Here is a 27,757-nt window from a genome sequence, read left to right as displayed (position 1 = left end):
TCAGCACACACATACCCTCATTTATTTCACCAAAACCTCAAAAAATGTGCATATTTTAAAAGTGTTTTAGTTCAGATCAAACCATCCAATTTCTACAGAGTAGTCTAAAACAAACATATAAATAACATATTAACAATTAATAAATATAAAAATAATTTTTACAAAGTCCAGTTTGGCTCTTGTACCTTGTCAAGAGGTATCTAATACCAGAGCAATAGGTAAACAGTCAAAATGTCTTGTCCAGTAAGTTTTCACCTTACAGGTTGCGTCAAATAGTTTAGCAAAAAAGTTCTTGGCAAGCTGCTTTTTATTTTTAAGGCCTGCGAAGAGTTCTTGCATTGTAACTATCAAAGTCAATGTTTTGTTCTCAAGTTTGCATCCACAGATGCCTTGATGAAATGTTGGCATAATGAGATCCAGTAGTTGAAGCGTTTCACTGATCAGCTTAATAATACGTTTTCAGTGTTGGTCTTCTTCCAGCGTTGGCTCAAAAACCTCCCCCTCCTCCTCCCACTGGGTCATGGCCTCGCTATATTCTGGGGGAGGGGTTAAAGGCTCTGGCCACCTTTCCTCTGGAATAAATCCAGAGCTCTTGAACTCATGAATGTCTGAGCTAACACGAAGTAATACAGGCGCTTGAATCCTAAGATCTGCCACAGCACCTCGCCTTAGGGCCAATTCGCTATGGTATGGAGGAGGTTCGATGTCTGGATGGGGGCCCAGAGTTACTGTCCATACTGTAGCAGAACCACACAGGATAACGTCTTCATAACGAGGGGCATCAAACTGGTTGGTATCCCTGTAAGAAAGAGAAAGGGACATCAGTAAAATGAACATATACAAACATGCCATGCCTGTAATAAAATCAAATTAGCTAGTCAATTCATTGTAAGTCTACAATCCAAAGTAAAGGGTATCTGTAAATATATACAAGCAGGGTTTTTAGCCTTAGAAAATAGGTGCATGTTATCCCCCCTTTTGAGTCACTCCTCGTGTCCATACCATCCTCCAAGCACCATCCCTTGGTTCCACTAGCTAGCTACCTCCTAGTACAGTCCCTTTTAGAGGAAACAGAACCAAGTGTCCTTTTGTGATACTTGCTAAGTTATTTACATGTAATATGGTAACGAAAAAAAGAAAACCGTAAAATAGATCCAGTGCAGTCAGCAAAAATAGCTCACCCTCCATAGCAGTGGCGGCTGGTGCTAAATATTTTAGGGCTGGGGGGGCAACCTAACAGCAGGAAGAGTCTGGGCCACTCTGATCGATTCTTCTGGTGAGCACACAGAGAGACATACTTCCTGATTGGCCAGGAGGAGAATGAGGAAGATAATAGTGAATATTAATTTGCTATTGTCACATAAGTGGGTGGGCTCAGGGCACAGTCCTCTTTTTTTTTTTTTTTCTATTTTCTTTTTTTTAAGTCAATTAGAGCCTCTGGCTCTAATTATGTTCTTCGAAAAAAAAATCATTGGAATCCATGCGCCCGGGCCCAACATGTAGATTAGGGGGCTGGACGCATGGATAGGCCCTTGCGCCCTGCATTACGGGCTGCTACTCCCTAGCGATAAAAGACCCCCCCTCCCGAATGACAATAGATCTCTCCAGCAACAATAGACCCCCTGCAACAAAATATTTTCACAGCAACTGTACAGTAGATCCACCCCAGGAACCATAGACCACAACTGCAAAAATGCATCTCCGGAGACCAGCAACAATAGATCCCTCCCTCAACAGTAGGTCCTCCACAGCAACATAAGACATTCCCCTAGAAACAATAGAACCACCCCCCTCAACAACAGATACCCCCCAGTGACCATAAATCCCCCATCAGCCAGCATCAATAGACCCTCCAGCACCCCTTGTCATTACATACATTCAATGCTGAAGGTGCTGGAACTGCCCTCCCCCACATTACCCCTGAAAAAAATGCCCTGTATATAAAACATTCCATAGCTTAGATTTCAGGGATATATTTCATATCTAAAAATATGCGGACACCCTTCCAAATTGAGTTAGGTGTGCCCTTTTTTTAATACATGTTTTGCATTTTTTGTTTTGTTTCATTTTATTTTTTGGTTGGTTAGCTTTTTGTCTGAGTATAGATCTATGTTTGTCCCATGCATGTTTGAAACCACTTAATGTTGGATGATTCATTACCTCTGCTGAAATTCTATTCCAAACATCAACTACCCTTTCAGTAAAATAATACTTTCTAAGATTAGTTTAGAACTTTCCTCCAGTTAGTTTGAGGTCATGTAATTTTATATTAAAAATACTGCCCTCCTGAAACTTATTCACCCCCTTGATGTATTTGAAGGTTTCAATCATGCCTCCCCTTTCCCTTCTTTCTCCAAACTGTATATACTAAGTTCCTGAACTTGCTCTTGATATGTTTTATTCCTCATACCTTTCACCATTTTTGTTACCCGTCTCCGGACTCGTTCTATCTTATCAATATGTTTGTATAAGCGAGGTCCCCAGAACTGGACACAGTATTCTAAATGAGGCAGGGCTGGACTGGGACAGAAATTTGGCCCTGGACTTCATCCAGACTGGCCCACTTACATTTTGAGTGTCCCATCACCAGCCCCCTTACATCAGAGTGTCCCATCAGCACCCCTTACATCAGAGTGTCCCATCACCAGCCCCCTTACATCAGAGTGTCCCATTACCAGCCCCCTTACATCAGAGTGTCCCATCAGCACCCCCTTACATCAGAGTGTCCCATCACCAGCCTCCTTACATCAGAGTGTCCCATCACCAGCCCCCTTACATATCAGAGTGTCCCATCACCAGCCCCCTTACATCAGAGTGTCCCATCACCAGCCCCCTTACATCAGAGTGTCCCATCACCAGCCCCCTTACATATCAGAGTGTCCCATCACCAGCCCCCTTACATCAGAGTGTCCCATCACCAGCCCCCTTACATCAGAGTGTCCCATCACCAGCCCCCTTACATCAGAGTGTCCCATCACCAGCCCCCTTACATCAGAGTGTCCCATCACCAGCCCCCTTACATCAGAGTGTCCCATGAAAAGCCCCCTTACATCAGAGTGTCCCATCACCAGCCCCCTTACATCAGAGTGTCCCATCACCAGGCCCCTTACATCAGAGTGGCCCATCAGCACCCCCTTACATCAGAGTGTCCCATCACCAGCCCCCTTACATCAGAGTGTCCCATCACCAGCCCCCTTACATCAGAGTGTCCCATCAGCACCCCCTTACATCAGAGTGTCCCATGAACAGCCCCCTTACATCAGAGTGTCCCATCACCAGCCCCCTTACATCAGAGTGTCCCATGAACAGCCCCCTTACATCAGAGTGTCCCATGAACAGCCCCCTTACATCAGAGTGTCCCATCACCAGCCCCCTTACATCAGAGTGTCCCATGAACAGCCCCCTTACATCAGAGTGTCCCATGAACAGCCCCCTTACATCAGAGTGTCCCATCACCAGCCCCCTTACATCAGAGTGTCCCATCACCAGCCCCCTTACATCAGAGTGGCCCATCAGCACCCCCTTACATCAGAGTGTCCCATCACCAGCCCCCTTACATCAGAGTGGCCCATCACCAGCCCCCTTACATCAGAGTGTCCCATCACCAGCCCCCTTACATCAGAGTGTCCCATGAACAGCCCCCTTACATCAGAGTGTCCCATCACCAGCCCCCTTACATCAGAGTGTCCCATCACCAGGCCCCTTACATCAGAGTGGCCCATCAGCACCCCCTTACATCAGAGTGTCCCATCACCAGCCCCCTTACATCAGAGTGTCCCATCACCAGCCCCCTTACATCAGAGTGTCCCATCAGCACCCCCTTACATCAGAGTGTCCCATGAACAGCCCCCTTACATCAGAGTGTCCCATCACCAGCCCCCTTACATCAGAGTGTCCCATGAACAGCCCCCTTACATCAGAGTGTCCCATGAACAGCCCCCTTACATCAGAGTGTCCCATCACCAGCCCCCTTACATCAGAGTGTCCCATGAACAGCCCCCTTACATCAGAGTGTCCCATGAACAGCCCCCTTACATCAGAGTGTCCCATCACCAGCCCCCTTACATCAGAGTGTCCCATCACCAGCCCCCTTACATCAGAGTGGCCCATCAGCACCCCCTTACATCAGAGTGTCCCATCACCAGCCCCCTTACATCAGAGTGGCCCACTGAGCCATCGGCCCACCGGGAAACTCCCGGTAGTCCCAATGGCCAGTACATGCCTGAAATGAGGTCTCACTAAAGATTTCTATAGAGGAATAAGGACCACCCCCTCCTGTTGGTGACCCCATCTAGTGATATAAAGATCTATATAGAAGAATCAGGACCTCCTTCTTCCTGCTGGTGACAACCTCTAGTGAAATAAAGATCTATATAGGGGGATCAGGACCTCCTTCGTCCTGCTGGTGAATCCTCTAGTGATATAAAGATATATATAGGTGAGTCCGGACCTCCTTCCTCCTGCTGGTGATCTCTCTAGTGACAAATAGAGATGTATATAGAGGAATCAAGATCTCCTTCCTCCTGCTGGTGATCCCTCTCTCAAGCGATTCTTTTTCCCTAGGTGCATTATTTTACTTTATGAACTTTCAACCTTGTGGTAACAGTAAATCAACTCCATAGTCTCATCACAGAAATGTTAATATTTGTGCCACTAGAAGTTAACTCATGAAAATTCAATTGACTTCCAGTTAGTATTGACTGAAACATGCACCTGCTGTTGGGCAGGGCTCAGTTGCAATAAAATCAGTTTTATATTAGCTTCCTATAGGTTGGACAAAAATCCAGGCTGTTTTTTTTACAGAAAAAAGATTCAGGAAGACCCCTAAACATTTAATGAGTAACTTAACTCATCAAATAACATGTCCCGCTCCCACAGCCCCCTGGGAAGCCCCCATCACTTATCCCAGAATGGCTGAGGGTGCAGAGCTGCCACATAATTGGGGCTGAGCTAAACCTGGAAGAGGCAGTTGGCTGAAGACAACTAATATTGAGGTGTGGGTCACAGGCACAGGCTGCCGAACAGCAAATCACTGCAGGACAATGCTGGATCTGCTCGAGAGGTGAGTGTGTGTTTGAATTTAACCCAGCATAACAGGCAAGGGGGGATAGAGAGAGAAGTTGTAAAATGTAGGGGGGAGTTAAGTTTCACATTAACTTGGAGTTAAAACTGTAGGACCCCTGTATCTAGAAGGAACATCTGTAGGACTTTCATAACTATAAGCATTATTTGTAGAACCCCTGTATCTATAAGCATTATCTGTAGGATCCCTATATCTATATGCTTTACCTGTAGGACCTCTGTATCTATAAGTATTATCTTTAGGACCCCTGTATCTATAACCATTATCTATAGGACCCCTATATTTATAAGCATTATCTGTAGGACCCCTGTATTTATAAGCATTACCTGTAGGACCCCTGTATTTGAGTATTATATTTAGGACCCCTATATCTTTATACATTGGACTTTACAACAGGAAATGTTGGATGTGAGCTTTTTGGCTGAAAGTCCGACCGTGTGTATGCTCCATCGAACATTTGTTGTCGGGCTTTCCAAATGTTGGCTAGCAGGTTCTTCACATTTTCCGCCAACAAAACTTTGTTGCCGGGCTTTCCAATTGTGTATACACAAGTCCGTCGCACAAAAGTTCATGCTCGGAATCGAGTACGAGCTGGAAGAGCTCGGTCTTGTAAAACTAGCGTTCATAATGGAGATATCACATGGCTATTGACCTTGCTTTTTATTGGCTCACTGTACGTCTTGTACGTCACTACATTCGTAATTGTTGGCCAACATTTGTGTGACTGTGTGTATGCAAGACAAGTTGGAGCCAACAACCTTCGAACAAAAATCCATGGTTTTGTTGTCGGAGAGTCCGATCGTGTACGGGGCATAAGTTTGCCCATGTATGTCTGGCTTGAATTTTTCAGCACCTTTGCTCCTTCAACAAGTGTAGGCTATTAATACGTGTTATATATAAATATAACCGTTCCAGTTCTCATTCTGTCCTTTCAGAGATGTCATCAAGGGCTCTGCCATTATGGTTTTTGTACAAAAGTTAATGGTCATACATTTATCTCTAAGCTGTGTGCATTTGAAGTTATAGAGAAGATGGCATATCTGGAATCTATCTCCTAAATAGGTCTCAGGTGTTCTGTGTCAGGACGGGAATGTTGGCTTTCAGCATTGATGGCATACATTGATGACTCAGGTAAGTGTACTGCAGACGTTGCATTTTGGGATAGTTTAAAAGTAACTTTATATTAGAGTTGGGCTCAGGGGTTAAAGGATTAAAAAATGTAAATCCAGGCAAAACCCTTCATTTGGGTGGCCTTGGAAAGGACGGTAGCTCCTTTTGGGTTGTTGCTGCTAACCAGGACTCTGTTAGGTACATTTCCCCTCATTTATTGTCCCGTTGACTATGGTTTCACCAAACAAGAAGTGTAGGGAAATTGCCAGCTTTCTGGGCCCACTAATATGTTCGATATGTTCGATGTAGTGTGTTTTAAAGCGGAGGTCCACCCTAAAGTGGACCTCCGCTCATCGGAACCCTCCCCCCCTCCGGTGCCACAATTGGCACCTTTCAGGGGGGAGGGGGGTGCAGTTACCTGGATAATCCAGGTAACTGCACCCACTTCCGGGATAGCTCTCTGCGGAAAGGGGCGTAACTTACGCCCCTTTCCGCAAGTGCCTGCCCCTTCCTGCAAGTGCCCCGCTGCCTGCTGGGAAACACACAGATCCCAGAGGCAGCAGGAAGCGTCCTTATTGCTCAGCGCGATTCGCGCATGCGCAGTAGGGAACCAGTAAATGAAGCCGAAAGGCTCCATTTCCTGATTCCCATACCCAAGATGGCGGCGGCAGGACCCGACAGGCGACCTAGAGATCGGCTTCAGGTGCCGACATCGCGGGCGCGCTGGACAGGTAAGTGTCACTATTTTAAAAGTCAGCAGCTGCAGTATTTGTAGCTGCTGGCTTTTAAAAAAAAAAAAAAACGCGGAGTCCCGGTGGACTCCCGCTTTAAGTCAATCCATTTATTTAATCCATTTATTTAATGGGTATTGAGTGCACCACTACCAAGACAGTTGTGCCATATCAAGTATGGCACACAAGCAAGCAAAGGGCCACAGTTAGGAAAGCACTGGTGTAGACAACAAAAAAAGGCTTTTAGTCAACTTTTTAAGTTGGCTTTAGACTGTGCCTATACAATGCCTTGAAAAAGTATTCATACCCCTTAAAATTAACACAAAGTGGCACATAATTTTGAAGTGGAAGAAGAATGATAAATGATTTCCAAATAAATATCTGAAAAGTGTGGTGTGCATTTGTTTTCATCCCCCTTTACTCTGATACCCCTAAATAAAATCTCACGGAGCACTATTCAATCCATCATCTGAAAATGGAAAGAGTATGGCACAACTGCAAACTTACCAAGACATGGCTGTCCTTCTAAACTGACAGGCCGGGCAAGGAGAGCATTAATCAGAGAAGCAGCCAAGAGGCCCATGGTAACTCTGGAGAAGCTGCAGAGATCTACAGGTCAGGTGGTAGAATCTGTCCACAGGACAACTATTAGTCGTATACTCTACAAATCTGGCCTTTATGGAAGAGTGGCAAGAAGAAAGCCATTGTTGAAAGAAAGCAATAAGAAGTCCCATTTGCAGTTTGCGAGAAGCCATGTGGGGGACACCGCAAACTTGTGGAAGAAGGTGCTCTGGTCAAATGAGACTAAAATTTTAATTTTTGGCCTAAAAAGCAAAACACTATGGGGGTTATTTACGAAAGGAAAATCCACTTTGCACTACAAGTGCACTTGGAAGTGCAGTCACTATAAATCTAATGCCCCGTACACACGAGCGGACTTTTCAACATCCAAAGTCCGAAGGACCGAGTCCGTCAGACTATCCGATCGTGTGTGGGCTGCAACGGACTTTTGATTCGCCAAAGTCTGACGGACTTTAGAAATGAAGCATGCTTCAAATTTTCCCGAAGGAACTCCGCCGGACCCGGTCCCCTTCGAAAACTCCGCTCGTGTGTATGCTACTCCGACGGACTAAAACCGACGCTAGGGCAGCTATTGGCTACTGGCTATGAACTTCCTTATTCGAGTCGGGTCATACGTCATCACGTTCGAATCCGTCGGAGTTTAGTGTGATCGTGTGTGGCCAAGTCCGTTCGGCCGAAAAGTCTGTCAGAACTCCGTCGGAACTCCGGCGGAACTCCTTTGGAAGTCTGTTGGACATAAGTCCTCTCGTGTGTACGGGGCATAAGGGGTATATCTTAAATGAGTGGATGCTCTGCTGATTTTATCATCCAATCATGTGCAAGGTAAAATGCTGTTTTTTATTTTCCTTACATGTCCCCCTCGGATCTACGGCGACTTTACTTCCAAGTACACTTTCAGTGCAATTTCAAGTGCACTTGTAGTGCAAAGTGGATTTTCCTTTAGTAAATAACCCCCTATGTGTGGTGGAAAACTAATACTGCACATCAACCTGCACACACCATCCCCACTGTGAAACATGGTCGTGGCAGCTTCCACCTGTTAGGCCGCGTACACACGGGCGGACTGTTCGCCCAACTTTGTCCGCTGAACAGTGTTTCAGCGGACAGTCCGCTCGTGTGTGGGCTTCAGCGGACAGTTTCAGCGGACAGTCTGACGAACAAAGTTTTTCGGAATTTCCGTAAAACTGTCCGCTGAAACTTGGTTTGAGCGGACAGTCCGCTCGTGTGTAGGCTTGTTCGTCAAACTAAGTTCCGCGCATGCTCAGAAAGGATTTACACGCCGAAGGTTGCATTGCAGTGTATAGGACGTCGTTTTTCTAGTCCCGTCGTACGTGCCGTTCACGTCATCGCGCACGGTTTCAGCGGACTGTTCGTTCATCGTGTGTGGTCAAGTCCGCTCATGCTAATTTTGAGCGGACTGTTTGTCATACTGTTTGACGAACAAGGTTGGGCGAACAGTCCGCGCGTGTGTACGCGGCCTTAGAGTCCAGAAAAGCCTTCAGACTGGAGCGGAGGTTCACCTTCAAACAGGACAAGTATCCTAAACATACAGCCAGAGTTACAATGGAATGGTTTAGATCAAAGCATATCCATCTGTTACAATGGTCCAGTCAAAGTCCAGACCTAAATCCAATTGAGAGTCTTGAAAATTATTGTTCACAGACACTCTCAATCCAATCGGACAGAGCTTGAGCTATTTTGCAGAGAAGAATAGGCAAAAATGTCACTCTCTAGATGTGCAAAGCTGATAGAGACATCCCCAAAAAGACTTTTAGCTGTAATTGCAGCGAAAGGTCGTTTTACAAAGTATTGATTCAGGGGGGCTGAATACAAATGCACGCCACACTTTTCACATATTTATTTGTAAAAAATTCTGAAAACCTTTCCTTCCACTTCACAATTATGTGTCACTTTGTGTTGGTCTATCACATAAAATACCCCAAAAAAACATTAACGTTTTTGGTTGTAACATGACAAGATGTGGAAAATTTCAAGGGGTGTGAAAAATTTTTCAGGGCACTGTAAATTGTATTTATTTTTTAAATAATACATTTTACTTATCCTTTTTAAAATGTGTTTTCTAGCATACTTTTGTTTTTACAGATTGATACCCGTGTTCTTGCAGCAAAGACAAAAGGCTCAGAGGACAACAATACTGAACGGCAGGTTATTGTTCGGTCTCTTTGTCTTGCATAACTGAATAACAGGTTTCTGCATATAATAACATAGTATTACACTTCAATTGCATCTCCTGACTCTAGTGATGTCTCTATCTATTCATAGTTTATCTGTGTCATATATTATCTCATTGATGTTAATTCACTCTGGTTAGTCTCCCAAAGCATATTGACAATTCTTCTCTAGAGCGATGGGCGGTGTTTGAACCAAGATGTTTGACATAACTTGGGTTGGAGATAATAAGTATGACATGCAGATGCCTCTATGTACGTGTCAACGCAAGACGTACCAGGACCAGATTGGTCTGGTTGGGTCTGGTGAGGACTGGGTTAGCAATTTTGTAATAGTTTGACTTGAATTTTTCTGTTATTGACAAAAGTCAAGTTGAATAACAGCAGTAATCTCCCATAGAATCAGGTTACATATTACGTAGATTTCTTTTTTTTTTTTAAATGGTGAGAGAGACCACTACTGGATTAAATTGCTTTGTGTTATGGTTGGCCCTAGGGTAGAGCAAAGCGATTTTGACAAAATGTTGCAGCACAATTAAAGATTTTGCCATCAAAATTTTTTTGCCGGAATGGAAAGGGGAAATTTTACTCACTAGGCTGCTTAGGAAAAATATGCTCGGAAAAATTAAATTATTATTATTATTTATTTATTTATTTTAATAGAGGTGTGTTTAGAGTAGCTTGTTCTATATTCCTATGGTTTTAATTTTTTTTTATTTTACTTTACTTTATTTGACAGGTCCGGGATAGTAAAAAGGATTTTCTTTACCCTCAGGAGATTGTGCTGTCCTTGGGATAAAAATGGCCCCTTGCTAGATTCATTATTTATTAATTTTTTTGACCATTTTATTTTACATTTTTTATTTTTTTTGGATTAAACTGCTTCATGTTATGATTGGTGCTAGGGAAGAGCAAAGCGATTTTGGTGACATTTTGCAGCAAAATTTAAGATTTTTATTCCAAATTTTGTCAAAGTGGAAACTGGACACTTTTCTCACTATGCTGCTCAGGAAAAAATATGCTTGGATTGTATTTTCTCTATTTATTTAGGAAATGTTTTTATCTTTTCCTTTTTATAGAGGCATATTTAGAGTAATTCATTTTTCTGCATTCCTGATGTTTTATTTTCTTCATTTTACTTTGTCCCAAAAAATAAATTAAAAAAGAATTAAGCTAACAAGGGGCCATTTTGAGCGCAAGCAGGTCTAGGATAGTATTTTACCTTTAGGAATTATTTAAAGCCCATTAAAGACCAAAAAGTAACAACCTTAAAGGTGTTGTAAACCCACTTTGAAAAAAAAAAAACACTAACACCTGCAAGTCACAGGCATAATGAGCCTGAGATCGAAGCCCTCGCTGCAGTGCCCATACACAGCACCAGCTGTCTACATCATTCCCGGGTGAGTATCGCGGCAATGGTAATGGCACACTCACTGAAGCAACGGCACACAAGTGCCATTGTTTCAGTTTGTGTCAGTGCGCATGTACTGATGATGTTGGCACAGGCAAATACAGGGGATATCTCCTAAACTGTGCAAGCTTAGGAGATATACTGGGTAGCTACAGGTAAGCCTTATTATAGGCTTACCTGTAGCTAAAAGTGGTCTGTAAGGGTTTACAGCCACAATAACTTGTCCCTCCTTTTTGGAATAGCAAAATGGCAACAATTTACCAAAATTTCCAGATTTTTTACCAAAATTTGTTGAAAACTCCTTGGTTAGCATGAATAAGACATACAAATCCCATTAGACACTAAGGGGGAATTTACTAAAACTGAAGAGTGCAAAATCTGGTTCAACTCTGCATAGAAACCAATTAGCTTTCAGGTTTTATTACCAAAACTGAATTGAACGAGCTAAAGTTAGAAGCTGATGAGCTAACATGCAGAGCTGCAGCAGATTCTGAGTACTCCAGTTTTAGTAAATCCTCCCAAAAGACAATTTGATCAGAGGATGATGAAATGTAGCGGTCTATGGCAGTCACCAAATGATGGGCCATTTTTGCATAAGAATAGGTCCAGGATATTTGAAGGAATCTTCTGTATCCCTCGGGGGTTGTATAAAATCACGGTGATGTTCATTAGCTCTGGTTAGTCTCCCAAAGCATATAGGTAATTCTCCTCTTGAGATAACGGGCGGTGTTAGAGATCTTTGGCGTACCTGGGGTTGAAGACAACAAGTATGACATGCTGATGACTCTATGTAAGAGTCAACGCAGGACGCACCAAGACCAGATCAATCTGGTCAGGTTTAGTGAAGACTGGGTTAGCCATTTGTGTAATGGTTTCACTTGAATTTTTCTGTTGACAGAAGTCGACAGAAGTCAAGTTGAACACATCAGTAATCTCCTGCAGAATCAGGTTACGTATTATGTTGTTTTTCTTTTTCTTTTTTTAATGCAAGCTGCAGCTATACTGTACTGAATATACTGTACTGAAGGTTAAAAATCAGTTCCTCGCAGCTTTTCCAAACAGTACCTGTGATGCCGCGTACACACGACCGTTTTTTCCATCAGAATAAACTCTGATGGTCTTTCAGACAGAGTTTTGACGGAATTCCGCTGAAACGGACTTGCCTACGCACGATCACACCAAAGTCGTTTGTTTAGAATGCAATGACGTATGACGGGACTAGAAAAAGGAAGTTCAATAGCCAGTAGCCAAAAGCTGCCCTTGCGTTGTTTTTGGTCCGTCGGAATAGCATACAAACTAATGGTTTTCCCAATAGGAATTGATTCTGTTGGAAAGATTTAGAACATTCTATTCTCAGAATTTTTGAAAAAAAAAAAAATCAGATGGAGCCCACACACGATCGGAATATCCGATGAAATGATTCCATCTGACCTTTTCTGCCGGAAAGTCCGGTCTTATGTACGCAACATTAGAACTGGTGGGAGAAACCACTACTAGATTAAACTGCTTCATGTTATAGTTGGAAAAATTTTGCAGCGAAATTAAAGATTTGGCCATCAGCAAAATTTTGCCAAAAAAATATTAATGACGCTAACAATGGGCCATTTTTAGCACAAGAACAGGTCCAGAATAGTAAAAATTATTTGTTGTTTTACCCTTAGGAGCTTGTGCTGTTCTTGTGCTAAAAATGACCCATTTTTAGCTTCATTATTTATTTATTTTTTATGATTTTATTTTTTATTATTTTTATTATTTTTTTGGATTAAACTGCTTCGTGTTATGATTGGTGTTAGGGAAGAGCAAAGCAGTTTTCGCAGCAAAATTAAACTGGAAATTTTACTCACTAGGCTGCTTAGAAAAAATATTCTTGGAAAAGTTATCTCTATTTACCTTATTTATCAGCATATAACACGCACAGGTGTATAGCACACACATTCATTTTAAGAGGGAAGTTTCAGGAAAAAAACTTAAATTTTAAATAAGGAACTTTGAAGAAAAATAAGGGTCAGTGCCCATCTGCAGCCTCACCATTGCCATCAATGCAGCCTGATCAATGCCCACCTGCAGCCTCACCAGTCAACATCAATGTAGCAGCCTCACCATTGTCCTCAATGCAGCAGCCTCGCCTTTGCCATCAATGCAGCAGCCCCACCATTGCCATCAATGCAGCAGCCTCACCATTGCCTTCAATGCAGCAGCCTCACCATTGCCTTCAATGCAGCAGCCTCACCATTGCCATTCTTGCAACCTGATCAATGCCCATCTGCAGCCTAGAGGGGACAGGGTGGGGGAGGGACGAGCACCGGCAGATTACATACAGTGAGAACCTCTTATGATAGACAGAACACAATGGTACAATGGTGGCCCAGGAGACGGAACTTCCTATTACAGAGACTGCCAAGTAAACAGAAGATTCTCACTGTATTTAATCTGATGGCGCTCGTCCCGCCCCCCTCCCTGTCCCCTCTGAGGCAGCTAAAATTGAAGTTTTAGTGTATAACACGCATGCACTATTTGCACCCGATTTCCATGGTGAAAAAGTGAGTGTTATACGCCAATAAATACAATATTTAGAAAATGTTTTATCTTTTTCTTTTTGTTATAAAGGAGTATTTAGAGTAGTTTCGTTTATTTTATGTAGTGTTTCTCTATTCCTGTGGTTTTCATTTTTTTTATCTTACTTTTTATTTACTTTCAGCAAAATCTGCTAACAGAAAAATCTTTCATTTCGATGCACAATTTCGATGCACCAACCATGACATGAAATTAAATGGTTTAATCCGTGAAGCTATTGTGTTCACCCAGTGGTGGGGCGGGGGGCATCCAGACCAGGAGAACGTACAGTGATTATTGCTAGAGGCTATAGCCAATGGCAACAATCGCATGAAAAATCCAACACACTGATTGTTCGCAAGTTGATCGATTTATCAACTTGAATACAATCAGCCTTTACATGGTTTGAATCTTGGCCGGTCCCCGCTGAACCTACCGAGATTTGAACCGTCTATGGGTGGCTTAAAGTGGTAGTAAATGCTTATTTTTTTATACGCCTACAAGTAAGCCTATAGTAAGGGTTACCTGTAGGTATAGTACATATCTCCTAAATGTGCACTGTTTAGGAGATATTTACTTTAGCAGCAGTGATTTCACCGGTGCATGCACACTGCGCTCTCTATAGAGACAGCCATGCTGTGGCCCACCTTGCTCCACCAAACGCCGGCTTTCCGTGAACCTGGAAGGAAGACCGGGTGAAATTGAAAGGCTTGTCAGCGTTGGCAGGGGAGGGCTTTGTTTTCAGGTAAGTCTTACATAATGCAATGCATACTAGCACATTATGACATTTATTTTAAGGGAGATTTTTTTTTTTTTGGGGGGGGGGGGGTTTCGCGGTTTACCACCGATTTAAGATCAAGAACATGGAGACTGACTTCAAATTAGCAGGAGAAAAGTTCAAAACTAATCTTAAATAGTATTATTTTACAAAAAGTGTAGTTGATGCTTCGAATCGAATTTCAGCTGAGGTAGTGAGTCAGTAAACAGTAAGAGAACTTAAACATGCCATGCTATGCTATGCTAAATTATAAATCTATAATCAGACATAAAAAGCAAAAAAAAAAATCATAACAATAATAATACATTTTTTTTAAAAACATAAAAAAGGAGCAGACTTGATGGATCACATGTTTTTACTTCTGCCGTAACACAATGCTTCTATGCTGAATGGGACCCCTCCCAGTTATTATTTATTTTCCTTGTCTCCAGAATGTTATGTATGTGGCTTCCCTCTACCTCCTCTATTAGCACTAAGCAGGAGAACTTGTATAACCACAGCATTCCTATATAATGAAGAATCTGGCCAACAAGAAATCATGCAAAAGTGAGATGGCACATGGAGAGCCAACACTTTTATAACCACTTAAAGAGCAGGCCTTTTTCTAACATTTGCTGTTTACAAGTAAAAATTCAAAATGTTTTGCTAGAAAATCACTTAGAACCCCAAACATAATTTTTTTTTTTTTTTTTTTAGCAGAGACCCTAGAGAATAAAATAGCAGCCGTGGCAAAATGTTATGTCACACTTTATTTGCCCAGCAGTCTTTCAAACGCAATGTTTTTGGAAAAAATACACTTTAATAAATTTAAAAAGCAAAACCAATTCTTATGTATAATGTGATGTTACGCCGAATAAATAGATACCTAATATGTTATGCTTTAAAATTGCGCACGCTTGTGGAAAGGAAACTACCGTATTTTTCGGACTATAAGGCGCACGTAAAAGCCTAAATTTTCTCCCAAAAACGACCGTGCGCCTTATAGTCCGGTGCGCCTTATATATGACCTGTTGACATCGCTGGAGTTCTTTGTTAACAGTATCTGTCATCTTGACGTAAACCTTCGGACTATAAGGCGCACGTAAAAGCCTAAATTTTCTCACAAAATCGACCGTGCGCCTTATAGTCCGATGCGCTTTATATATATGGAAATATCCATTTTATCAGCCGGTCGTTGCTAGTGCGCCTTATAATCCGGTGCGCCTTATAGTCCGATGCGCCTTATATATGGAAATATCCATTTTATCAGCCGGTCGTTGCTAGTGCGCCTTATAATCCGGTGCGCCTTATAGTCCGAAAAATACGGTAACTACGGTATTTAAAAATCTCCATAGGCTACGCTTTAAAAATATTTACAGGTTACCAATTTAGAGTTACAGAGGAGGTCTAGTGTTAAAATTATTGCACTTGCTCGAACGTTTGTGGCATTACCTTATATGTGTGGTTTTAACACCGTTTACATATGCAGGCGTGACTTATTTTTTTTTCTTTTGTTTTCTATGTTTAAAGTCCTTCTTAGTTTTTTTTCTGTATACCTTCACTTCCTGTCCTGGATATAAGAAAAAAACCTCTATTCCTAATTCCATTCCATGTTTAACATTTTGGATTTTTCAATACTTTCTGTCTTAGTGACAATGCTCACCAGGACAAACAGAAAGGTTGAACCTCCATAGTGGAGAAAGAGACAGCTGTAAAAACCAGACAAGAGCTCTAAACCCTTGTACACAAAATGAGAATATTGGACGAATGATGGTCTGTTTCTTTTTTTGTTTTTTTTTTCTTTTTTGTTGTATGCTTGTCTCATATCGGAAACCAATAGGTTACAAAACTTATGAAAATGCTAGTAAAATAGAATACAACTTTAGAAGTAATGTATTATGTATTCTTTTGTTTCCAAGCATAGGCGTGCGCACGGGGTGTACCAGGAGTGCTAGCACACCCTAATCACCAGTGCTGTCTCTCAACATCTACCCCAAAATGTTGCATTCGAGAGAGTGTGTAGCCCCCCGCTGCCTGTGAAACAGTTTCATCCGATATTCTCATCCTGTGTATAGGCCTTTATCTCTTCCAAATTCTATTAACCAGTTTGGCTGGTTCGATTATTTGTTGCATGCATGTAAAAATCTTAATTTTTTGCAATAAAATTATATAAACATGATATATTTTGTGAAAGCAGAGGCCCTGTAAATTAAAACGTAAAAAATATTTTGTCACATGATATTTGTGCAGCTGATTATTAAACGCAAATTTTAAGGAAAAAATATAATAAAATTAATTTTAGTGCAAAAATACAAAAAACAATACCCATTTTGTTGTTAAAATATAAAATATGACATTACATTGAGTAAATAGACACCAAACATTCCATGTCTTAAAATTTGTGTGATATTGCCGAAAACTATGGTGCCCAAAAATCACCATAGGTAGCGCTTTAAAAGCCTTTACAGCTCATCAGTTTAGAGTTAAAGCGGAGGTCCACCCTAAAGTGGACCTTCCGCTCATCGGAACCCTCCCCCCCTCCGGCGCCACAATTGGCACCTTTCAGGGGGGAGGGGGGTGCAGGTACCTGTACAGTACAGGTATCTGCACCCACTTCCGGGATAGCTCTCTGCGGAAAGCGGCGTAGATTATGCCCCTTTCCGCAAGTGCCCGCCCCTTTCCGCAAGTGCCCCGCTGCCTGCTGGGAAACACACAGATCCCAGAGGCAGCGGGGACCGTCCTTATTGCGCAGCGTGACTCGCGAATGCGCAGCAGGGAACCGGGAAATGAAGCCGAAAGGCTCCATTTCCTGATTCCCATACCCAAGATGGCGGCGGCAGCACCCGAGAGACGATCTAGAGATCGGCTTCGGGTGCCGACATCGCGGGCGTGCTGGACAGGTAAGTGTCACTATTTTAAAAGTCAGCAGCTGCAGTATTTGTAGCTGCTGGCTTTAAAAAAAAAAAAAAAACACGGAGTCCCGGCGGACTCCCGCTTTAACTAGGAGCTCATGCGCTAGAATTATTGTTGTCACTCTGATGTTCGGGGTAATATGTCACACGTGTGGTTCGACCGCAGTTTACATACACGTGCTCACCCTGGGCTTGCATTTGCGCAGGTGTGCGTGGCAACATGAGTTACAGGATTTATTTTATTATTTTAATATATTTTATTATAATTTAATTTTTTAAAACTTTTTTATTTTATTTTATTTTTTATTTTTTTGTACTTGATTGCTATCACAAGGGGTTAATAAACCACATTCCCTTTCAAGCCAGGAGCCAGCTACGCAAAACCCACACATGCGGATGACTGCTGCTGCTGCTGATTAAGGGTTCGCTCTTTGGTGTCCGTCTATGAAAAGCGGTGATCCGCCGATCTCACTCCATAAATGGCTTATGAAGCAGAGATGATCGGAGGAGAACATGTTCACTACCGATGATCTCCGCACACAGAGAAGCTGTGATTGACTGATACAGAAACGGCCAGTTTATGGTCTCCTCTGTGAATGCCAGAGAATGGACTAGTGAATATTTTTCACTGCTTCATAAACGGCCACTTTTGGATGTACGTAGTACGTCCAAAGAGTTGAACTGGTTCAAAGCGAAGAAAGTTTTAGCTTTAGATTCAATTTACCTGCCCTTCGCAAATTCCTGTTTTCCTGTTGATCTTTGCACTTTGTTTTGTCCAATAGGCTTACACTTCCAATTGGAATGCAACCAAAAAATTGTGAAAAACGTTCTTGGAAATTAAGGAGGAAAGTTTGAGTTGTAGGAAATGTATGGAGGGTTGAAAACCAACATTTGATTAATGAATTAATCAATCTTTACGTGCATTTCTCACAAATGTAAAAGATACACAAAAATACACATAAAATATTGCGCTGCGGGGTCCCAATGTCTTGTGTGTATTTTTAAGTTTGTGAGACTATCATAGGAATGTAGAATTTTTTTTCAAATCCATTAATCAAATGTTGGTTTTTGACCTACCACAGATTTCCAAAAAACTCAAACTTTCCATCCTGGTTTTCAAGAACTTTTTAAAATCAGATTTTCCAGCTGTCCAACTTTTCTCTCTGATCCGTATTTACTATTCCAGTGGGATCTACAGTCCATTGATCTTCCTACATGCTATATTTGAACTGAAAAAAAGGACTTACGACTCAACTTGACGCTGGGGCGATTGTCTGTTTTCCGCTTCTGTAGCGTTTTCTTCATCCGCACTCCTCCGATTCTTTTTAAAGCATCTGGAAAAGGTCACCAGGAGGAAGAAGAGGATCCCCAGGCTGCCCGCTCCCAGGAAGCAGATCCCTAGGATAAAGACTTTGTCTGAAACGGTCAACAGAATCACTCCGATGATAAGAAAAGCCATTCCCAGGGTCACCACCGTTCGATGGATGCCCTTGCGCAAATCGCTGTATACCATGGCCGATTCTGTACGCATATCTGTTTCTGGAGAAAAAGTAGTGTTACATTTTTGCTTTATTTAAGGAAAGTGTTGCAAAGTTTAAATTACATACAAAAGGAAAGAATCCCACCAAAGTGGTTCAGTCTAAATCTGGTCATGAAGTCAAAAACGTGCCCATTTTTTTTGTTATTGGTACATTATTTTTAACTCTGCCCATACCAACTTTGGAGCTTTGGATTGTCTTAAACAGACTGGGGGCTTCTCACTCCTGTTGCATTTTCATGACATAGGTTTTAAATTGGAAAGTAGGAACCCTTTAAGCTGACCAGTAGGTGTGCCCAATTTTTTCCCCAATGCTGTAGATTTAATTTGAAGGACACTTGTACTGACATTAATAGTTTACTATTGTTCACACCCATATGAAAAATGCCAGTTCCTTTATACTTTTGTATTTTCTGATTTATTTATTTTATTAGTTTCTCTATTTTATTTCTGTTATTTGTATTTATTTACTTGTTGCCTTTCATTTATAGCAATACAGTTTAGTTATTTATCTGTTATTTTGTCCATGCTTTTACACTATTGTTTATCTAAGCGATGATTCAGTAGTGAATCATGGAGGATTTACTGTATATGTACTTATATTGTTATTGTTATCTCAATATATTTTTTTACTATGTGTAATACTTTTTCCTTTATGTAGAGATAGTGATGTGGGCTGGTGACAGACTCAAGTAGGCACCAACATCCCTGGACCAAATATGTATACACAGGAAAATCTTTAGTGGGATTTTAGCAGTGCCAGGAGCAGAATAGTACAATAGGATTTGTTTAAAAGAATAAAACTTTCCTGTGTATATATACTTTTTCCTTTTATGTTTTTACAATGAATGAAATTCATTGAATGGGGAAAGGAAAGTAAAGAAATGGAAAAGGAAAGTAAAGAAATGGGAAAGGAAAGCAAAGGAAAGGGAAAGGAACAGAAAGGAGAAGGAAAGGAAAGGAGAAAGGGGAAGTGAAAGAAAGGGAAAGGAAAGGGGAAGAAAAGGAAAGAAAAGCAAGGGAAAGGAAAGGAAAGGAAATAAAAGGAGACGGAAAGGAAATAAAAGGGAAATAAACGGGAAAGGAAAAGGAACAAAGCTAGTTCCCCAACTGCCCCTGGATTCAAAGCCCTCTAAATCCTGGAACTAGAGGATCATGAAGATAGCTAAGCAAATATGGTTAAAAGAAATGTAACCACTTCCGGACCACCAACCGCAGTTTTACGTGATGACTTTGAAGGAGGATATCATTGTTATGGCAGCAGCTAGCTGCCATAACCCCGGTTTCCTCTTCTTCAGCGGGCGGTCCGCTACAAAATAAAAGTGTTGTTCTCTGCGGCGGATTCGCCGCAAGATCACTTTTATCAGCGGCAGGAGAGGGCCCCTTTTTGACCCCAGATCTCATATTCAAGAGGATCTGTCATGCTTTTTTCTATTAAAAGGGATGTGTACATTCCTTGTAATAGGAATAAAAGTGAAGTGACACATTTTTTTTTTTAAACAAAACAGTGTAAAAAAAAAAAAAAGGTAAAATATATTTTTAAAAAAAATTATACATATAAGTATTATTATCATTATTATTATTTGAATTAATAATGGAAAGAAAAAGCATTACAAGTAAGCATTTAAAGTGTAAGTAAATATATATTCATATGTAAAAAATAATAATACATATAAGTATTATTATCATTCTTATTATTTGAATTCATAATGGAAAGAATTGTAAGTAAATATATATATATATATATATATATATATTCATATGTAAAAAAGAAATACATAAAAGTATTATTATTATTTTTATAAATAATGGAAGGAAAAAGCATTACAAGTAAGTATTTAAAGTAAGTATTTAAAGTGTAAGTACCCCCCCTCCTATCGTTTTCAGCCAAGGAAGTTGCCATATTTGCTTCTGTTTAATCTACTGCTGCACATGTGACCAGTTTAGACACCAGCCATTGGATGGTTTGACAGTTTGGTTGAGAGAACAACCAATGGGAGTGTTACATTTCCGGCACATCCTGGAACTGAAACTGCTTTATGGATGGGCTCACTTCCACTTTAAATTGCTCGTTTTTTGCTTTTACCTGCAGGTCGGACACCAGGAGTATAAATAACATGGGCGGAGACGGCTCACTTTTGTTGTACCTAACAAAACCCATCTCCATGCCAAATCACCTCGGGCATAATTAGACCGAATGGTAGTACTTGATTTAATTGCATGAGTGTTTACTAAAACAAACAGATCTTGGATAGTGAGCCATGCGACACGTAGGTTTTATGTCATAAACATGCACATTCATTTTTTGATTTGCTCCTATGGATTTACATGGTGCCGTGTGCATAGCACAAAGATGCGGTGTTTGACAAGCCTTGCACTGACGATACCAATATGTGCCTGAAGCAATGCAGTGAGCCAGGCTAATAAAGAGTAAAGGAAATTCCTTGGTGAAACCCCGATCCCTGTGTGTCATTTAGATCAGTAAAAGTTTGGATTTCTTATCACTTTCTGTCTTTTTTAGAAATGATCAGATGTGAGAAATCAGCCCCTGTACAGAAGAGCTCAGAGGCAAGACAAGTGTGATGCAGTGCTAACAAGATCATGCTGATAGGAGGAGACAGCAGAGCGACAGAAAGATGAGCTCATTGGTTTGCTGCTTCTCCTTTCACTGTCCAATCACAGGCTGGGGGAGGGACAAGACCTGTAAGTTTCTACTGAACTTCAGCAGATAAAAAATCATGTCCTTTGCCCTGCCAGGCAGGACTGTACTGTATGGCAGGGCTGTGTAAATCTCTGGACTGGACAGAAATGCAAATCCTATGGCAGGCAAGACATCTCTCATATGTGTATTTCATCTGTTTGTCTGGCCCTAAAGCACTATTACACTCAAAAGCAAATATTTATTATATTGGCACTTGCCAATTCTTGGCTGCATTCATTTTCTTTTTTAGGCTTTATTTCTTTTATTATTATATGGTGGGCCAGCCAGTAATGCCTTGTACACATGGTCGAACATTCCGACCACAAAATCTATCAGATTTTTTCCAACAGATTTTATCCGAAACTTGTGTTACATACACACGGTCAGACAAAGTTGTCAGAAAATCTGATCGTTCGGAACGTGACGACGTTCGTTGCGTACGACGGGACTACTTTGAGGCTAGTAGCAAATAGCTTTGGTCTCGTAATTTGATCTGAGCATGCGTGGCACTTTGTCCGTCGGAATTCTCTACAAACGATCAGAAAAAGTCCAATCGGATTTTTTTGTTTGAAAATTTTAGATCCTGCTCTCAAATTTTTTCAGTCAGAAATTTCCGACAGAAAAAGTCCGATAGAGCGCACACACAATTGGATTTTCCGACAATATAATCCGATCTGACCTTTTCCGTCAGAATTTCAGGGCATAAGTCTTTTCAAAAGAAGAAGCTCACCAGCAGAATGAAGCAGTTACAGAGATGAGACACACAAGTTAACACTGGCAGTGGCGCTTACAATGATCAGATTTTATTTATTCATGTAATGCCGCGTACACACGATCGGACTTTCCGGCAGACTAGGTCCGATGGTCTTCCTGACGGACTTTCGGTGGAGGTCCGACGCTTTCCGAACTAACGGACTTGGCCACACACAAACAGACGAAAAGTCCATTCGAAAGTCTGTTCGTTTTGAACGTGATGACATAAACGGGACTAAACAAGGAAGTTCAATAGCCAGTAGCCAATAGCTTCCCTTGTGTCGTATTTGGTCCATCAGACCAGCATACAGACGAACGATTTTAGTCCGTTGGAATTGAGTCCGTCGGATAGATTTGAAACATGTTTTATTGCTAGGTCTGCCTGATATTTTTTTCTTTGAAAAACGATCGGAGTAGCCCAAACACGATCGGATTGCCCGACGGACTAATCCCTTCGGACCTAGTCTGCCAGAAAGTCCGGCCGTGTGTATGTGACATAAGACCTTTATCCCAAAAAAACAAAAAAAACAAAAAACGGTTTGCTGTAATTGATTATAAAGTGTGAGCTGGATTTTGGCCTCAATCTGTTAGTGTAGTTAAATCTGCTAGTCCATCTAACACTCCCCTCCCCTCAAACTGACAATGCTGCTGTCTGCTGTGCCCTCTGTGCTCCTTCATACAGAGTGGGGACACTTTAATACAGGAGCTGTGTTACTAGCCAGATCACCAGGTGCAAACAGAGGAAAGAAAGGTCTAAAAAAGAAAACTGATGCAGCCACCACATCTAATGATTGGTAAGCTGCAATATATTACCGCTTCAAGCTTTAAGAAGGCAATTCTGTCATTTTAGAATGGTTTTGATATGGGTTCCAAGCTGCGGGCCCTATGTGTGTTGCATGTAACATTACAATACAGTCCAATATTAGAAACGCATACTATTGCTGCAATACCTATCTTCAATCCAGAGTTACCCCCCCTGCATTACTTTTTTTTCTATGGGGCCCCATCCCACACACACACTATATTGTCAAAACACCTGCCTTTACACACACATGAACTTTAATGGCATCCCAGTCTTAGTCCGTAGGGTTCAATATAAAGACCTGGATGAGTGAGTTTGAGGTGGAGGAACTTGACTATCCTGCACAGAGTCCTGACCTCAACCCAATAGAATATCTTTGGGATGAATTAGAGCGGAGACTGCGAGCCAGGCCTTCTCGTCCACATCAGTGCCTGACCTTACAAATGGGCTTCTGGAAGATTGGTCAAACATTCCCATAGACACACTCCTAAACCTTGTGGACAGCCTTCTTAGAAGAGTTGAAGCTGTTATAGCTGCAAAGGGTGGGCCAACTCAATATTGAATCCTATGGACTAAGACTGGAATGCCATTAAAGGTCATATGTGTGTAAAGGCAGGTGTACCAATACTTTTGGTAATATAGTGTATGTACACTCACTGACCTCTTTATTAGGTACACCTTGCTAGTACCGGGTTGGACCCCCTTTTGCCTTCATTCTTCATGGCATAGATTCAGCAAGGTGTTGGAAACACCTCAGAGATTTTGCTCCGTAGTGACATGATAGCATCACACAGTTACTGTAAATTTGTTGGCTGCACATCCATGATATGAATGTCCTGTTCCAACACATCCCAAAGGTGCTCTATTGGATGAGATCTGGTGACTGTGGAGGCCATTGGAGTACAGTGACCTCATTGTCATGTTCAAGAAATCAGTGGTGAGATGATTGGAGCTTTGTGACATGGTGCATTATCCTGCTGGAAGGAGCCATCAGAAGAGGAGTACACTGTAGTCATAATGGATGGACATGGACAGCAACAATACTCAGTTAGGTTGTGGTGTTTAAACAATGCCCAATTCGTAATAAGGGGCCCAATGTGTGCCAAGAAAATATCCCCCACACCATTACACCACCAGCCTGAACCGTTGATACAAGTCAGGATGGATCCATGCTTTCATGTTGTTTATGCCTAACATCGAGACTCATCCGACCAGACAATGTTTTTCCAATCTTCTATTGTCCAATTTTCGTGGTCCTGTGCGAATTGTAGCCTCAGTTTCATGTTCTTAGCTGACAGGAGTGGCACCCGGTGTGGTCTTATGCTGCTGTAGCCCATCTGCTTCAAGGTTGGATGTGTTGTGTGTTCAGAGATGGTATTCTGCATATCTTGGGTGTAACGAGTGGTTATTTGATTTACTGTTGCCTTTCTATCACCTGGAACCAGTCTGCTCATTCTCCTCTGACCTCTAACATCAACAAGGCATTTTCCTCCACACAACTGCTGCTTACTGGATATTTTCAGTTTCTTTCGGACCATTCTCTGTAAACCTGAGACATGGTTGTGCATTAAAATTCCAGTAGATCAGCAGTTTTTTTAAATACTCAGACCAGCCCGTCTGGCACCAACAACAATGCCACGTTCAAAGTCACTTAAATCCCCTTTCTTCCCCATTCTGAGGCTCGGTTTGGACTTCAGCAAGTCGTCTTCACCACGTCTAGATGCCTAAATGCATTGAGTTGCTGCCATGTGATTGGCTGGTTAGCAATTAGTGTTACCAAGCAATTGAATAGGTGTACCTAATAAAGTGTCCGGTGAGTGTGTGTACCCATGTACATGCATAAATTACCATAAATTACTGACCACACATGTAAAATATCAGATTTTAGTTTACAGATCTGAACCTTTATTTTACTGATCTATACGCATTGCATGTATTGACTCATAGAAAAAAATTCACTGCATTCAGATCCATAAATTGTGTGCAAGAACCCTAAGGCCTGATTCACACCTGTGCATTTTTTGTGCTTTTTGCATTTTTGCAGATTTGCTCTACAGAACCTGTTCCATAGGAAACCATGGTAAATGGACTGCAGTGCAAACCTGCAAAATGCAAAAAGCACTAAAAATGCATAGGTGTGAATCCAGCCTAAGAGCTGGTTCATGCCAGATGCAGTCCAGTACATTTTTAATCTGCATCAAAAATGCATGCACAGTGTTCTCCATTTATTCCAATGACCCTAGTTCACACCAGTGCAGTGCATTCTAGTGCAGTAAAAAAAAGAGGGGAAAAATGCATAAAAAACGCATGACAAATGCGCATGCAGAAACACATCTGGAATTGTTGTGTTCTGATCATACAAGGGGATGTACAGTAGGCAGAGCCTATATAATCACTCTCCCGGGACCCGCCATTGTCACATGCAGCCGCCCCTGGAGATGAATTAGAAAATGCTCTTGGCCGTTATGCACCGGGGCTTAAGTGAAGCACCCACACAGACGTATGCTCAGAACGCAGAGCATAGATCTGTGCAAGTGCTGTATGCAACCACCTGCCGCATAACCGCGTACAACTGCATTTTCTGCACATAACCACAGTATGGCTGTGTGCATGAAGCCTAAAGGAGAAAAAGTCTTGAAAAAAAAAATAAAACAAATGTGGCCAAATATATTACAAAAAAATCATGCAAAACGACTATAAATTACAAAAAAATATATAATATTAAAAAAATCCTGAAAAAAAAAAAGAAAACAAATGCAGTCACCCTATCTAAGGACTAGTAAGATGAAATATATTACAAAAAAATCTTGAAAAATGACAATACGCTACAAAACATGTATTGCAAAAAATCCTGAAAAAGATAAAACGAACGCGATCACCACATCTAAGGCCTAGAAAGATTAAATATATTAAAAATATCCTAAAAAATAATATATTACAACCCCCTCCAAATAAAACTATTGTTGTTACCAGGAGAAAAAGTCTTGGGGAAAAAAATAAATAAATAAATGTGGCCACCACATCTAAGGACTGGTAAGAGGAAATATATCACAAAAAAGGCTAAAAAAATATATATATATTATAAAATAACAATTATAAAAAAGACAATATGTTACAAAACATACAATATACATAAAACATACAATATACATAAAACATACAAATATACATAAAACATACAATAAATTACAAAAAAAATGATTCCCGAAAAAATGAAAATGAGTGTGGTCACCACATCTAAGAACAGAATATCCTAAAAAAAAGTATATATATTATAAAATATATGATTAAAGATCACAAAAGAAAAGAAAACAAATGCAGTCACCACATCTATAATATGCTGAACAACATTACAATTTTTGTTCTTGACTTTAGATATATTTTAACACCAGTTTCTTAATTTTTGATGCAACTTACCAACTAGATTTGGGAAATTAGCGCTGCTCTCTACGCAGACTCAGGTTACGTCCGTTATGCCGCTCTCCGGTTTGCCCCAATGTCACCTGGCGTTTCCCATCGTCAAGAGCTTCATATCCAAAAATGTGTTAGTCTTCACTAATATCCAGCACTGCTCTTCCTTGGAGCAGTCAGTGGATTCTCTGCATTCTCTCTTCGAAGTTTGAAAAGTGCTTGTTAAAGTTTTACTATGGAGCAGAACGGATGCTGGAAATTCCCTGTGCCTCCTGTGTGAGTCAACGGATTTCTGTGTGTTCTTGTCTACGGCTTTTTGTCTCCCTCCTCTGCCAGTCACCCTCACCTTTGTCCACCGTCCAGGAAGCTGCAACCTGTATTATAGTCTGATGACAGAGTGTCCCTCCCTTCACTGCATTGATATGTCAGGTCATTCCTACACCAGGCAATTGCATAGTAAACTCAGTCACATGGAATTGCTAAAGACCAGAAATGCCACTTTACAGCCCTGCCCTAAATGCTGTGCTGGGAGATGTGTTCCTGGATCTTGGATTGTACAGTAGTAGTTAAGCTGGTCATACATGGCTCAGTTTTTTTTTTTCATTCAGACAGGGGGCTGAACAAAAAAAAAAAACGGAACCAACTCCCCCAATCCTTCCTGATGCGTCAATAGCGGGACTCCTCCACCATCAGAATACACCAATCTGCGCTGCACCCGATTGGCTGCAGCATTGATCGAAGCAACATTTTCCAACAAGCCTGTTTATGACAAGTTGACCGTTAGATCGTCTTCTCATGAGCAGGAATGGACATAGATCGATCAGAATTTGGCCGGACCCTGCTAATCCAGCTGAATTTCAATTCATCTATGGCCAGCTTTAGTCACATTTATTCTGTATTCATAGCCTATCCAAGACATGTCTTCATTTCTTCAACTGTGCTTCCTCTGTATTGTTGAAGACATTTCATAGCTTATCCATAGTACTTCTTCAGCTCTTCAACCGAACTTCTTCTGTAATGTTGAAGACATTTAATAGCTTATCCATAGTACTTCTCTAGTTCTTCAACTAGACTTCCTCTGTAATGTTGAAGACATTTCATAGTGTATCCATAGTACTTCTTCAGCTCTTCAACTGGACTTCTGTAATGTTGAAGACATTTAATAACGTATCCATGGTACTTCTTCAGCTCTTCAACTGGACTTCTTCTGTAATGTTGAAGACAT

The 27,757-nt window shown here is 41.3% G+C and overlaps 1 protein-coding gene across 2 annotated transcripts; it reads right to left on the bottom strand.

Annotated features, from left to right (window-relative positions):
• LOC143930611 (uncharacterized) lies at positions 1-26,977 on the bottom strand. 2 transcript variants are annotated; one of them, XM_077455108.1, is made up of 4 exons: positions 26,539-26,977; positions 23,783-24,670; positions 18,576-18,867; positions 1-799 (listed from the first exon to the last, which is right to left on the bottom strand). In XM_077455108.1, exons 3-4 carry the CDS (start codon positions 18,857-18,859, stop codon positions 460-462), a joined length of 624 nt encoding a protein of 207 aa, XP_077311234.1. In that variant the 5' UTR covers positions 18,860-18,867; positions 23,783-24,670; positions 26,539-26,977; the 3' UTR covers positions 1-459. The 2 variants fall into 2 exon arrangements, with proteins under 2 accessions (XP_077311234.1, XP_077311233.1); XM_077455107.1 differs by lacking the exon at positions 23,783-24,670 and having other exon boundaries at positions 26,539-26,975.
• Positions 26,978-27,757: the final 780 nt, after the last annotated feature.

The sequence above is a fragment of the Lithobates pipiens genome, unplaced genomic scaffold, assembly GCF_037356315.1.
Source record: "Lithobates pipiens isolate NorthernLeopardFrog02 unplaced genomic scaffold, aLitPip1_a1.2 Scaffold_25, whole genome shotgun sequence".
Classification (NCBI taxonomy): Eukaryota; Metazoa; Chordata; class Amphibia; order Anura; family Ranidae; genus Lithobates; species Lithobates pipiens.
Note: the sequence above shows the minus strand (reverse complement) of the source record. Positions and strands in the feature narration are given on the sequence as shown.

Bases quoted from the DNA above. Each gene is read 5' to 3' on its own strand.
- LOC143930611 (XM_077455108.1), bottom strand. From the start codon at position 18,859: ATGCGTACAGAATCGGCCATGGTATACAGCGATTTGCGCAAGGGCATC. The intron at 800-18,575 runs GTAAGTCCTTTT...TCTTTCTTACAG, and splicing joins CCCCAGCGTCAAGTTGAGTC to GGATACCAACCAGTTTGATG.